Here is a 15,328-nt window from a genome sequence, read left to right on the forward strand (position 1 = left end):
AAGTACTGCCGGAGCTAATTTTTGTTCACATAGTAAAAGTGTTATGGCTGTAATTACACCAGTTACATTTGCCTGCTATATTGCACAGTCAAAATGGTCTTATTTAGGATGATTTTTATTCAGCAATAATGTTGAGAGGGCGTTATTGTTGTTTTGAATGACAGGAGTGTGATACAGTTTTGGTTGTTTATGCTGCTTTTAAACACAGTTAATGGAAGGAATATCAAGACCTCTATATGACATTGACTGTTGTAACAACTCTGTCTCTTTGAAGTTATTTTTCTTATCCTGTTTTGCACTGAGGTTTAACAGATCTAAATTTGAGCTCTCTACAAAAAGATGTGTTTATAGTACATTTTGGGAGATACTTTTTATGAAGGAAAGAAATGCTGTTGCTGTGTCTTAAACCCGATATTTGAACATAAAATTCATGGGTTTTGTGGCATAACACCCTTAAAATATAATAGAGCAAATAGCAGGGGGTTTAAGCAAATGGCTGAGACACAGCTTCAGCTTCTGACATAACCCATCTTTGTCGTTGAGAGGTTCCTGGAGTGGGGAGAGAATTTCCAAATATTGTGATGTTACTGCCCAGCTGTATGTAACCACATCGTCATGTTAAATATAGAACTTTGACTCACTGGGTTTTCTAAATAACAAAAGCTAAAAGCTACCCCTGAGGTACCAATTCTAAATTTGAATGTGGTTTGAATTCATACAGTTCTTGGAGTTTGTGCCAGTTCAAGATGTTGCAAAAACATGAAGCAGAAGAATGTGGAAATTGGTCTCAATTGATGTAAACTGTGAGATAATTGTACAATTGTTTTTAGTTTTGAGTGAGAATAGAATAAGTAGAGGGAGAAGTTCTTGAGACATGTTTCTGAAGAGTTTATTGTTTGTACAAGGCCATGACAAGTTTGTTTTTACTCAGCCAAATGCTTTTCTTTATTGCCGTTCATGTGAATTGCATTTCAGACATTGTACTTTTATGGACACCTCTTACTTTCCTGTTTTAAGTATAGTAAAATGATCATATAGCTATACACTTTTAAAGTTAAGTAGCAAACAAGTTTTTAGTTAGTAAAAAACCAATTTTATATCTATAATGTGTACTTGTTGAACTTAAATTTAGTAATATTGACTCAATTATTGGAGCTTGCACTTCTCCATTTCTCTGGTTTAGTGCTTATAAAGTACTTAGGATGTTTGTAAGCACCAAAAGCACCAAGCATAAAAGTTGCCATCTGCAGCTTATATTACATGTATAGGGTGAAATAGCATCAGTGTGAACAGAAATAAAGTACAGCTACTAGAAATAAGAGCTTGCCACATTCAGCAACATTGTTGGAGCAAAATGTTTTCACTGAAAGCTCTGCTAAATGCTGGAAGAATTTAGTGGATTGAAGGACAATTGCTGGTTTTTATAACTACGCAAATAAAGTTAATTTGAATGAAATGTGTAGTGAAAATCAGCCTTTTCAGTATGTTACACTGATATATTGAGGAATAGTGGTCATAGCTCAGAAGTTTATTGTTCTACTGGTATCCAAACCTTGGCTTTGTTCTGCAAATTAAACTTCTTATTTGGCACAGCAAGCATTGTTTCAGTTATTGTGCTGAGCATTACAGGACAGGCTGAATCCTTCAGCTGTTACCTTACTAACCCCACTTCAGGTAGAGAGATTTGCAGATATCCATAGGTTACTTTTATTAAGAGTTTTGGGAAGTGGGGGGGGGGATAAATCATTACATTAAAAGTGTTAAAGAATCAGTGATGCTCTGTGTGCAATGAATGTATAACACTATTAACCATTTTTGTTGCTTTATAAATCCCTACTGAAATAGTAGCAGGAGTGTAGGAAAAGAAAAATACTGCCACAATATTCTCTGTTTTCTGTTTTAAGAGACAGAGTGTAAAAAACCTGGCATTTCCTGTGTATTCATTGACCTGTGGAATTCAGGTCATATTTAACATTATGGTCACTTGCTTTTTTATTTTGTCTTGAGGAGGCTTTGAGTGAAGCCATTCATGTGAGACTCCATCAGTCATCCCTAGGTGGAGAAGGGCTGAGCTTAGGAAAATGGTTCAATATGGTGCTCTCAAAAAAAATTGCAGTGAGGAGGTAGGTTGGTAACAGCCTTTAATGCAGACTTGCTGCAGGGGACTACCTAGAAAGTAAAGGGGTGGCCCAATAGGATTAAAAGCCATTTAGTATTTTCAAGGCATTCAGACTTCTGAGGATTTTGTTTGTAATTGTCTCCTATTACCTGATAGAGAGTAAACTGAGCTTTTGTGGAATTACTGCAGCAAACTGATAAGTTATCTGAAAAGTGATTGCAGTAAATGAATGTTGTGTATTAAAAGATAACAGAAACAACTGTAAGCCTTGACCTGTGGATATTTAATCTTTGACATTTAAAAGTTTCCTTTGAGTTCAACAGTTCAAACCTTTTCTTGAAAATGAAGAAGCGTCATCAGTTTTTCAATTTTTCTTATTACTTCACTGAAAAGCTTGACTTGACTCCTAATTGTCCTAGTGCTGCTCAAAATATTGATGCTTTTACTTTTAAATTAGTGCTATTTCTGGAGGTATTAATAATCTTATTTTTTCTTTGTTTGGAGCAGATTATGACAGTACCAAATGATCCCTACACTTTCCTTTCTTGTGGTGAGGATGGCACCGTGAGATGGTTCGATACTCGCATCAAAACAAGTTGCACAAAGGAAGATTGTAAAGATGTAAGAATGAAACCTTTTAATAAAGATGACTTTAAAAACAATCTTTTGATAAAGATATCCTGAATGTAGAGCTGTGCATGACACAAACACAGGATATGAGTTCTGGTAAAACTTTTAGAAATAATAGATTTTTGGGTTGTTGATCGAGATGACATTTTTCCCAAGAAACAGTAAAAGTTTGGGGAGTCTTTTTTTATTTTTCTTCTTTAATTTTAATATCTCTCTTATTTTATAAGCTTTAGTGTGAGGCTTCAGATATGGTAAAAAAGATTTTTCTGTTGAAATTGAATCTCTTAGTCTGGTTTACACGAATAATGTAGAGTGCAAAACTGGAGGCAAAAAATAAGCCTTGAGAATCATCTGCAGCCTTGTGTTCTTGAGCATCCTTTGTCCCTCTGTAAGAAAAGATTTGGTAATAAATTATATCGCTGGTATGACCCCAGAAGGTAAGGTGGTGGTGCTGTCCACTGTGTTTGAAGTTTAGAAACAATTTTAATACTGAATTGGAACAAAACTCTCAAAGTATGTATTGCTAGTCTTGATTAATTTTGTTCAGCCTTGTACACATTTACCAGTTCTAGGGGTTTCTTTCATTTTTTCCCCTCTATCCAGTTATCTGCCTGTAGATGGAACCTACTCTGATCCTTTAATTAATTTGTTAATTAATAAATTAAAATTAATATGTTTCTGCATATTTAGTACTTTTCTCCCTCCACAGTTACTGTATTTCCATAAGAAAATCCAAGGTGCAAGGTAGTTTATAAATCTGTAATTTTTAGCTTATATATTTTTAAATGTTGTTCCTGTGTTTTTGTTTTGGTTTGGTTTCTTTTTTAGCTGTTCTGGTGCCAGTTTTGTTTCTCTGATAGTTTTCCTTCTGTGCAGTGGCTTTTCTGATAACACATTTATGATCAATCTTCACAGGGCCAGACCTGTTTTCTCAAAATCTCCTTGACTAAGGGAGGGGCCTTAGTGTCCTGAAACAAACAAAAAACCAAGACAAAACAAAGAAAAAGAATTATACTTCAAATGTTCAGAGCTGTTATTTCAGTGCTGCATTTTTGTGTGTTGCAGGATATTTTAATAAACTGTCGTCGTGCTGCCACCTCTGTTGCTATCTGTCCACCCATCCCCTACTATCTGGCTGTGGGCTGCTCTGACAGCTCAGTGAGGATCTATGACAGGAGAATGCTTGGCACAAGGGCAACAGGTAGGAGCCGCACTCTGCAGTGAGCATTTCTACCCATTGGCAGTGCCAAATTCAGGTTATTTTCAAAATAGATGGTGAATGACTCAAGTTAACACTGCAGAAGTGTAGCTTTCTTCTCTGGGAACTATGGTTTGTGATAATAGAGTCATTTCACTCTAATATTTGCTAATGCAGAAATCTTCAAGGAAGTAAACCTAATCTCTTCATGCATCTTAGAATGCATTGTGTACTGAATGCAGAAAAAGACCTTTCGTAATGTCTCTTATTTTGTCTTGAAACGTGTGATTCCAGGATTCCAAAAAGCTGGAGATTGCAGCCTCCAGTGGTCCACCTGTATTTTAATTAAGTTCTTGTCTTGTACTCTGTTATGCTGGAACTTGATACTTCTTATATGAGGAGATCTTATGAACTCCATAATATCCTGCACTGTGCTTGCCTTTGCAGCAGTTATTGCTGTATCTAACACAATTTCACTGAAAAGCTGCAAATTCCTCAGGTGAAAGCTGGCATGCTTCAGATGCTTACCTAAGGATTTTATTTTAAAAATTCAGGTGCACAAAAATGTGTTATATCATTCTAACTTAGCTCTTGGTTATAATGTATGCTCAGTGTTTGTTTGGACACATAGGAATTAATAATACAGATGTGACATTCAATAACCAGTGTCAGAACCAGTGTCAATAACCAGTGGCAGAAAATCTGTCATTTTGGGCAGCATTTTTCCTGTTGATGATTGTGGTAGAGGAGAAAGGGAACAGGAAAGATCACTAAACATAAAAATATCCCTCTCATCAGGCTAACATTCTGTAGGAGCTCTCCCTTTCATCACACTGGTCAGCAAAATTCTGTGAGAAGTGCCTGGGAACAGATTCTGGGGGCTGACAGAAATGTCCTCTGTGTGTGCTCTAGTATTGTACAGTACAAGAATAAGGTGAATTTGGCCTGGAGAGCAAATGAGAGAAAAATCAAGATTCTGAAGACTGATTTAAAAAAAAATATTGATGTAGTGTTCTGTTGCATGTTTGGGTTTGTGTGGAGTTTCTGTTTTTTGGTTTTTTTAAGAGGTCAAGTATACTGTGTCCAGTGAGCAAACTTGATTTTCATTTAATCATTTCTGCCATGTAGGAAACAGTTATATGTCAAATTAGGAGGTTTTGGAAGAGTCTGTTTTTTTCAGTGTTAGAGCTTCTTATAGGTACCTTTTATCTGCCCACAAACTTGTAATTCTAGAATTTAAGATTGTTTTAGTGTTTGGATTGGAGGTGAGTGATTGGGAAGGCATGGTAAGTCCAATGTAGTGTATAGGTCTTCAGTTTCAAAGTGACAATATTATTATGTCTTGGAAGAAAAATTAGGGTTTTTTTTTTTAAATTAGGTAGAAAAGAGGTCTATTCCCTAAGTTTCTGAAGTTTCATGTACTGAGTTCCTTGCTAATTTGTGTGTAGATACAGATTTGCATTATTGTTTTGTGTTTTTTGGTTCCAAAATTTCCATTTCTACTGCATTTGACAGCATCCATATAACACCATGTGGTGGGTACGTGAGACATTTATATGTTTGTGTGTGTGTTTTCATCTTTTATTTTTTGTAATGTGCATAGCATTTGTAAACAAAAATAATAAAGACTGTAAAATCTGATATGTCATTCTCCAGATCAAAATTATTGCAGAAACTACAGGATATGTAGCTTTTCCCTGGTTATCTTTTGTTGGATGCTAAATAAGGGGTTTATTGAAGCTGTTGAAAATTTGCAACAGTAAATGTGTAATTTTTTTCTTCCTCCTCTCTCCCCTCACACTTTTATTTATTTATTTTTTTAATAAAGGGAATTATGCTGGCAGGGGCACTGTTGGAATGGTGGCACGTTTTGTCCCTCCTCATCTCAACAACAAATCCTGCAGGGTAACATCCCTGTGTTACAGTGAAGATGGCCAAGAGATCCTTGTGAGCTACTCCTCAGATTACATTTACTTGTTTGATCCCAAGGATGACACAGCACGAGAACTTAAAGTCCCTTCTGCTGAAGAGAGAAGGGAAGAGGCAAGTGATTAAAATGCCCTCCTTTCATGTTTTATGTTTTTTAACTTGCAGAGCACAAGAAATACCATCAGTTGTGTTTCCCTTTAATCTCAAAATAATGTGGCTGGTCATAGACTGAGGTGTGATAAGTAGATTGTCACAAAAATGGTGTATTTTTAATACGTACTTACTTAGGTATGTACTTATTTACAGTATTTTGTCACTCTGGTTTTCTCATCTCTTAGAGATGAGAAGGCATCTGCCTGAATTTTGGGTTATAACACCAGCAAGGGTGGCAGGTCACTCCTGTAACTGAGGTGTATGTTCTGTTATTTTTCATGCCATCAGAAGCATATTCCTTGAAATCAAATATTAACACTCCTTGGTAAAATTGTCATTTCATGGCAGATATGAGGGAGTACGAGATGTTTAGATCAAGGAGGTGAGCCACTGTTACTGAGCAGTATTAAAATTTTCAAAACTCAAGCAGCTGTTTATTATCAGCTCACTTAAAATGGTGCTGACCCTTCCAGTCTTAATTTTCTGATCAGTATTAAAAAGTGCCTTTAACTACAGTGAAGTTGTTTCTGTCTCTCCCTGCACTCCTCCAACCATCCACTGCTTTTTTTTCTGGTGTTTTGCTCACCCTTTCACAAACTCTGTATCTCGAGTTCCTTATCTTTAGTCTGAGGCCACAAGGGAGGTCACGACGAGTTGTCAGCATCCTGCTGTCCTCACCTGCAGGTTCAATGCAATGATGATGATGATTTATCTTTCCTCTTTGCTGTGAGAAGTGTGATGTTGATGTTTCCTTCCTTCTTTTTCTTAGAATCTGTTTGGAGCCATTTTTATACATTTTCCAACACATTTTATGTGATGTGTTTTCTTAGTCAGCAATACAGCATGATTTTGCTTTTAAATGCTTACTCTTTGTCCTTGTTGTTATCCCTAAAAACATTGTTGCTTTGGTATTTTTATTTCAGCCTTGCTTAAAGCTGTATAGAGTAGAAAAAATGTAAAGACTTCTTCCTAAATCTCCTGGTAGAGTCATGAAAGTTAAAAGTTTAATATGCTTGTACCACAGGGCCTTTGCATTTAGTTTAAAATTGTCAGCACAAGTTTTTGGTTGTTTTTTTTTGTTTGGCTTCTTTTTTGTTGTTGTTGTTAAGGCCAGAAATATCCAGCCAATACACTTGATTTCAAACTCTGATCTGCCTTTCTAAATGAGCAGAGCACTCCCTGTTTCTCTTGAAGTTGCTGAAAGTAACACCACCTATTTAGTGATTGCTTTATACTTCCTGCTGCAAAAGAAGTGTTATAAAAAAGAAAAAGAAAATAGGTTAAAAAAGAAACTGTAGTTTATTTGCATAAAATTTCCTCTTTTTTTTAATGTCTGATTGTTCTTAACTTTTGCTTAATTGCAAGTCCACATTTCATCAAACTGAAGCTCCCATATAGTTTTTAATGTGAACAGGTGGATATTTCTGCAGAATTCAGGATGAAGTCAAGAAATCCTTAATAATTATTGGTCACTACAGAAAGTGTCAATTAACATAATAAAGGTAGTTTAAAATAAAAGCTGCATTAATTCTGGGAGTCATTTAGTTTAGGCTGTTGAAGCTTAAACTCGTGCATTTTGTTGATAAGTGTTGTGCTTATTCATGGTTGATTTGAACATAAGGCTGACATTCTGTTTTTTGGTGACAGATATGAATTTGGGTGACTTAAGAAAATTGAGATTTATATTTAGACTTAGAATCCTCTACTGTAGAACATAAATAGCTGTGTGATGCTTTTTTCTCTTTTTCTCTCCCCCAGTTACGTCAGCCTCCTGTTAAACGTCTGCGGCTCAGAGGGGATTGGTCAGATACTGGGCCAAGAGCAAGGCCTGAGAGTGAGAGAGAGAGAGATGGTAAAAGCATTTGCACTTGGAGGGAGGTTGTTGTCCTTGCTGCTGCATTTTGTTGGGTTTTTCTGTATTGGTTTGATTTGGTTTTATTTTCCGGTTTTACTGAAGTATTCCCAAAATTTTTCCTTCAGATTGTTCTTGTTTTAACGATGAGCCAAGCCTTAAGATGGTTTTCTTAGAGTTTAACACAGAACTGCTATTTTTGTACAATGTACAATTTTGTACATTTTGTACAATGACTTTTAAAATTGAAAATATTCTTACCAGAACAATTATATTGCTTCAGTTAGGCTGATGTAAGTAAAGGAGAGCTTTTTTCGTTGTCATTGCTTAGGGACTAACACAAGCACTTATTTCTTTTTTTTTGTAGTCACACCTCACATGCAATCACAATTACAAATGAAATGCTCTTTAATAGTTACATTAGGGGACTGGAATTCAGAGCAATAGGATTCTAATATTATACTTTTCATTTTTATAATGTCATTTAGTCACATAAGTTGACTAATTTTTATGCTTATATTTTCATGTTTATAATATATTACTCAGTTGCTTGAGATTTTAGTAAATAAAGCATTTTCAAAGCTATGCTTAGGTATCAAAAAATGGGATACCAAAGCAGGGCAGAGCATTTTTTGTCACTCATCTTAATTTTCATCTAATAATGTGTTTCTGTTTAAATCTGACAAGCTGTGGGGTTCCAAGTATTTGATTCTAGTTCCCTTAAATCTTCCTCACTTTTCTGCCTACAGTTTCCCTTTCCAGATTTTCTGTGCTGGTGTTCTCATTTTCCTGCTTCCCCAAACTAGAATAGAACTGTCTAGGATTCTGTACTTGACACAGGCAGTAGGAGATGCTGTTTAGGGAGAGAACATGAGCCTGTCCTCTTACCTTAGTCTCTCTTTGTTGCTCCTCCAGTATTTGGAATTACTGGATTAGAAACACTGGAGGGTATTATCCCATCTGTTCCTCTACAATCTGCATGTAGTTCTATTGCCTGTGAACTTCTGTAATCCTTTTTTTGAACCTACTGATAATATTTCCTATGGCATCATTAACCACCTTTTGGCTGTTTTCTTTGGCTGTTGCAATTCCATTTTTTGTGTTTTAAGGTCAGAGCTCCTCTGCTTGAGGTATGGGAGGGGAATGAGGGATGCCAGCAGAGGGTCAGAGACGTGTAGTGTGGAATTGAGGATAGACAGGAGCATTGGGATCAGGTGGAAGGGAGCTGTTTCCTGTGGGAGAAGGGGGTGAGGGGTGGTCTCCATTCCTGGAAGAAATGAGGGTGAAAGGTACTCTTTGGTAAACTTGTAGATAAAACTTCAGCATTACTTGTTCTACAGGGGAGCAGAGTCCCAATGTCTCTCTGATGCAGAGGATGTCAGACATGCTGTCAAGGTGGTTTGAAGAAGCCAGTGAAGTTGCACAGAGCAATCGAGGACGAGGAAGATCACGGTCCAGAGGTGACTCCCTTCTTTTCAACAATACAGATTAAACCAGAAATTGTGTTTGTAGTGGATGTGCAGGCTTTGAATATCAGCCTTTCCTAGGCATAGACAAAATTTTAGTGCACTGGAGAACTGAGCACATTTATTTGCTGTAGGAATGGTAGTGGAAGGGGATCTTTAGAGGCAGAGTAAGTTTACTTTTGAGCTCTTTTTCTCGCTTTTTTGTTTTATTTTTAATCAAAGGTGGAACTAATCGGACAGATGCTCCTGCTACTAATAACATGGCATCTAGTAGAGAATCAGAAACTGCAATGGAAGTAGATGGTTCTGAACAGCTTCCATCATCTTCCTCTTCTACCATGTCAGCTCAAGCTCCTTCAACATCATCTTCAACAGAAAGTCCCCCTTCAACTTCATTACTGTCCTCTCCTGATAACGAACAAAGGCCTTCTTTAGGGGCCTCAACTCAGCCTGTGCTGCATCAGTCTGGTGAGAAGAAATCCATCTTGTCATTGTTTATGAAAAATAAGAAACAATTTCAATAAGAAACAATTCTCTTTTAGGATATTTTGGGTAATTGATCTCCATCTGCTTTCTTCCCTGCACATCCTTAACGAGACTTAAGTTTTACAGTTACCAAGTGGTTGCAGGTGTGATTTAAAGAAACAGTGAAACCATCAACTCTGTACCTTTGTCTGAAAAAGAAATTTCCAAGGGGATCACCAGTATGGTCTTTTGAAGTAGAAATAAACATTTTTTGCTTATTTTTTTTCTAAACTTACTGTTGTCTTCATGGAGTGTAGCAACATTTTGCCCTCTTCCACGGGGATTTGGCTGTAGCAGCATCAGGGCAATGAATAGCAGAACATGTGCCTGTTACAATCAGGGGAGGTAGGGGATGTCTCCTTCAGGAGGAACCTCCATCCTCAGCATTTCAGAGTCAGCAGTGTTGGGTTTTAGCTTCTCAAAAGTATTTGGATAGACAAGGCTCACCTGGCATGACATTCCATTATTGGTTAATAAATTATACCATGTATTGATATTTAAATTTGTATATCTTGAAGAAACGAATCAGTATTTAATACAGACTCGCATCCTTCTTGGGGTAAAAGAAGGAAGTATATTCTGCTGTCAGAATGTCAGAAACTAATTTGGGTAATTACAGAGCACCTTATGCTTTGACTTGACCTTTTCATCTCAATGCCACAGCCTTTAGAGTGGAATATTTGCACAAGAGTTTATTTTTTTAAAGTGAGTTTCTAGGCCTCACAGTTATAGTGGAAAGACCAATGTGACCTGAAAGACATCAGGTTTAGACCTTTTGTCTTATATAGATTCTGTTGTAAAAAAATCAAGCTCTCTGTCTTTGGAAAGGTGAGTGATAGCATCTTCAGGCCTTAAATTTGGTATTCTGGAGTACAGGAGGGATGGGGATTTCCCGGGAGAGAGTGTGCTGTGGCTGCTGCAGCCAAAATCACTGGGATGGGTGAGAAATTATGAGGCACCTGGTATCTGAAAGACAGGGAAGATGAAGACATAAGTTGAAATTCATGAAACATATAATTTTTGCTTTTTAAACCTTTCAATTAGTTTGATACTTATTTAGAGATAATAATCAGTGAGCAGAAAAATGGCAATACGCACAGGAAATTTAGAAAATGCTAAGTTTATTTAGTATCAGAGGCTTTTAGTCACCTATGTTTTTTATTAGTATTGGTGTCAGCTTGCTGCAATCTCAAGTTTTTTCCCAATACACACAAGAAGATGATTAAAGGGTCTACTCTAATTCAGTGCAACCTGATTTAGCTGCCACTAACTTTGATCCAGAGGGATAGCCATCAAAGAACACATGTACCATCACCAAAGGTTCCCTTTGATCTATTTATTTATTTTTAAAAGTATATGGTTTACTCTGGAACTTAGAGTGGCCAGAAGAGTATTGAAAATAATTGCTTCAAGCTATGTCATTGAAACATTGTGGGTTTCGTAAAGATAATGCACCAGCGAGCATTTCCGGAATTGTGATGCATTTTCTAGCCTGCATTTTAAGGAATCTGTGCTGACCAGAAAAATCTTTTCTCTGAATCTGCTTGAATTTCTAAGCAAAAATTTATTCTGCTAGCATGAAGCTGAAGTTGTTATTTCTTAATCCAGCTCTTCTCTAAGAGCATTTCCTTTTTCCCAGTTTTACTTTGGACTTGAGAATATATTTAGTTTTGGAAGGGGTAGTGATGGTTGGTTGACAGACAGGAGATACTTTCTAATTTGTTGTATAATATTTGATAGATTCTTTGACTAAACCTAAGCAGGGTGTCAGATTTGCAGCTTAAAATCGTCTACAGGACTCCTGCAGGCATAAATTCATTAGTACAAGGTGTTTGCACACCTAATAATCCTGTTTCAGAAGCAGTGCAAATGAGACACTGGAGTTACAGTAAAACAAGTTTTGGGTAACACGGTTCAGGGAGAGGGGAAGCTCCTGGGCAGAGGGAGCAGATCATGGCAGAGGGGTAGCACTGGGTCTGTGAATGAGCAGGCTGGGCTGGGAATGTCGCTTTTGCAGTGTTTATGTACCCTGGTTACCCATGGCTGTGCTCAGTTGTGAGATTTTATTTACTCACAGTCTGTAGTCTATAAATCTGTCTGCAAACACTGCCATCAAGGACAGGATTTCCTGAGCCTGTTCACCTGCATTTAAAGGTGAATAAAACCTGCTGCTTTTTTGGGGTGACAAGAGCAGGAAAGTGCTAATAGGAATAGTTTAAATACAGTGGGGCTGAGTAGGAAGCGCAGACAGAGGTGTGTTGTAAGAGGTGGATGACTGAGGAGGCATTTTGGAAGGTGGAAAAAGGAGGTTTTCAGCCACCATTTTGGGTAAAGTCATGGCAGATACAAGTTTGAATATTGTAGAAAAGAGTCAGAAAATGAAGAATGTGTTTTCAGGAAATGACTTCTTTAGAATCAGAGCATGAATTCCTAACTCAGGCTTGTAAACAGCTTTCCATAAATCATTTCTACAGATTTCTGCACTCAGCACAGGCACTTGTGGTAACCCTGTGTTTGAAATAGCAATACCTTTGTGTAAATGTTACAGTTCAAATATTGTTGGTTTGGTGTTTCAGAAAATGTCACGTGGTGAGCATTTGAGCTTCTCCATCTGAACTACTTTTTAAAATATTAAGAGATGAAGTACCTATGCAAAATAGTCAGTGCAGAAACGGTTTAGTGCTGGAGCTTGTTGGGATAGGTCTCTTTAGCAGAATGTGTATTCTAGTAGTTTGAACATTTAAGTTACAATTAAACAACAAAATCAGTGCAAAATCTCAGTAGCCTGTTACTGCCAGTATATTTGAATAGTTTTTATATATATATGTATATAATGAGAACAATTGCTGGAGATTGTTGTGCTTGTCACTAAGGAAAAATACAACTGATTTATTTTCTTGCCCTGCTTGGGCCATTCAGTGGAAACCTTTAAATTTTGTATATTAGTTCTAAGATGCTGATGTTTTAAACCACCATAAACATCAGGTACAACAAACAGTAAAATATAATACAATTTTTCTCTTAAATAAAATTCCAGATACACATTGGTACCATTGGGAGGGGATGCAAGGGACAACTGGCTAATTAGTACAAAGCTTAACCCTAGTATGTGTTCTGATATAAAGTAACTGCTTTAAAATTTTGAATGGGAATGTGACAATAACTGGGTTTTTTAATTTGTTTCTATTTCCTCACTCCATTTGCTAGCAAAATAAACATTTGCTTAGATATTCTGAAATATATTAAGTGTTGTCACTGAACATATCCAAGATAGCAGCTCTCTTTCATGTTTGGTATTGTAGTTCTTGTTACATCTTAAATTGCAGCTGTGTCTGAACTGTGTGGAACCGAATCAGCAGCAAGTACTGAAAACTGCAATTTTAGGCATCACTGAAATTCCCTTTAAAGTATTCTCTAGGCTGTTTGGAGTTTTTATTTCCATAAATGTTTTTGGGACATGAAAACTATTCATAGCAAATCTCTTTGATGCCATATTCCTTTCAGGAACTATATCTTTTTATTTTTGTTACACCTTATCAACCATAAACGGAGAGGATGTTTTTCTCAGAACTGATATGAGACTAAGTACATTAAACCTCATGACCATTCAGTATTAACTGGTGCTTGTCATTAACTATCCAATTATTGGATTCTGGTTTTGGGTTTGTTTCTTTTCATAAAAGAAAATTAAAAATTTGTTTGTTTCACTGTGTGGATAAGGGTTACAGAATATTTGTTAAGCTTTTACCTGGATGAAAGGCTCCATGCCAATATAATGCTCTCTAGTATTTTAACATTTCAGTGTGATTCAGACACTGTTATTAAAGATGCAATCTGTGTTATTTAAGGAGAAGCACTTGCCACACAGCACTTGTGTGAGTGGAGGAAATCTGCAAAGGGCATGGAAAGAATAAAAAATTGCTTGGACACCTGGTTTTATAGCAGTTTGCAAAAGTACTGGTAATCAGGCAATGAAATTGTCATGCCAAAAAAATGGGGTAACTGGCAAATGAATAAAGCCAATTATATTAAATAAAAGAATGTTTTTATAGAAAGGATTTTTTATATAAAGAATAAAAATGATGAAAACAGTGAAGCCTCTAAAGATGGAACTAAAAGAATAATCTATTAAGAGGATGATCCTAAGAATTGCTTATGATCCTATAAATTACTTTGTCTGTCAGACCACTTAACAGTGATTTCAGACTGTGAATCCTCAACCACTGGGGATATCTGAAATTAAAAATGAGTTCATAGTGAAGCCTAGTTTTTGGTTTAGCTGTTGTTCTGCCACCTCCTTCCACAATTTACTTTTTGCACTGGTTTTTTTTGATCAACATTTTTTTGGAAACATCAGGAAGCTATTACATTCATTTTGAAAACTTACCTGTAGACCCCAGTTGCATAGTTTTACACCACAGATATTCTCATTTGTTCTATGTGTTAGGAACACAGAAATGAATACATCTGTTGTCTGCTTTGTTCTGACTTATTCAGGCTGTATTTATTTTCCTTAAATAATTCTTTGTTAAAGAATTATTGTTGGAGATGGGGAGGGGGTTGTAATGTATGGCACGAATCCTGGACATTTAAGTCCTGTGATTCATCCCTTCAGGAAGAGAAAACCAATTTCAATATTTCTATTTTGTGATTTGTGGATGTTAGTAAATTTTATTTTTCACTGTAATGACACTTAGTATCTGTTGCTTGTCTCTTTGGTCAGTCCTCCCACCCTTCTCTGTTCTATATATTATTGATCAATGCTTCTCTCTTTACACCCTTTCTCTGTCTCCCCTCCCTGTTTGTCAGAGTTAATGGGACCTGAGTTAGCAATAATCCGTAGGGGCCTGCAGCGACTGAGGCTTAAGAAGGCAGAACAGCAGAGACAGCGAGAGCTGGCTGAGGGTTCTGCACCACAGCCCTCCTCTTCTGAGCAGACCTCCCCTAAGGGCTCCTCACAGGACCCTCAGGCAGCAGGTTGTCACTTGCCAAGGTTTCTCTAGCAGATGATGTAGCTGTAGTTTGTGCTGCTGCTGTTTGCTGAGATGCTTCTCCTCCAGAACAAGGCATTTCCTGCATTCGCTGCTTGTCTTGCCTTGCACGTGGTGGTGTTTATCATCACATGGGTAGGGAAACAGTTGTTTTGGCAGGTTCATTGATCTAACATGTTTGGATTGAATGATACTATGTGGAAATGGTTTTCTAGGTGCATGGTATCAGGTATGTGCTATGTTCATTAGAGCAGCTGAGGAAGAAATCGCTGTGTCTTGATTAGAATGAGAATTACACACTTGAAATTGCATTTTGGTGCTACTTGTATCCAACAGCAACATTTATGACTTGGCTTTGGGTTAGCATATGTTCTAAATCAGAATAACAGTTCAATAAAACAGCATTTTGGCACTCTTCAGTGTTATGGTTTTACGATAAGTGTAGTGAAAATACTTGAATCTAGC

The 15,328-nt window shown here is 36.9% G+C and overlaps 1 protein-coding gene across 7 annotated transcripts in view; it reads left to right on the forward strand.

Moving 5' to 3' along the window:
- Positions 1–15,328, forward strand: part of DCAF6 (DDB1 and CUL4 associated factor 6) — a 78,005-nt gene that overhangs the window by 26,217 nt on the left and 36,460 nt on the right. For 4 of the 7 annotated variants that reach the window (XM_069025454.1, XM_069025443.1, XM_069025496.1 and 1 more), the window contains 7 exons: positions 2,627–2,740; positions 3,815–3,950; positions 5,776–5,990; positions 7,788–7,881; positions 9,222–9,341; positions 9,570–9,815; positions 14,682–14,849. In XM_069025454.1, coding sequence (XP_068881555.1) covers positions 2,627–2,740; positions 3,815–3,950; positions 5,776–5,990; positions 7,788–7,881; positions 9,222–9,341; positions 9,570–9,815; positions 14,682–14,849 — 1,093 coding nt within the window. The remainder of the gene's footprint in view (positions 1–2,626; positions 2,741–3,814; positions 3,951–5,775; positions 5,991–7,787; positions 7,882–9,221; positions 9,342–9,569; positions 9,816–14,681; positions 14,850–15,328) is intronic. The other 3 variants (XM_069025470.1, XM_069025487.1, XM_069025480.1) reach the window with 1 other exon arrangement.

The sequence above is a fragment of the Aphelocoma coerulescens genome, chromosome 1 (genome assembly GCF_041296385.1).
Source record: "Aphelocoma coerulescens isolate FSJ_1873_10779 chromosome 1, UR_Acoe_1.0, whole genome shotgun sequence".
NCBI lineage: Eukaryota > Metazoa > Chordata > Aves > Passeriformes > Corvidae > Aphelocoma > Aphelocoma coerulescens.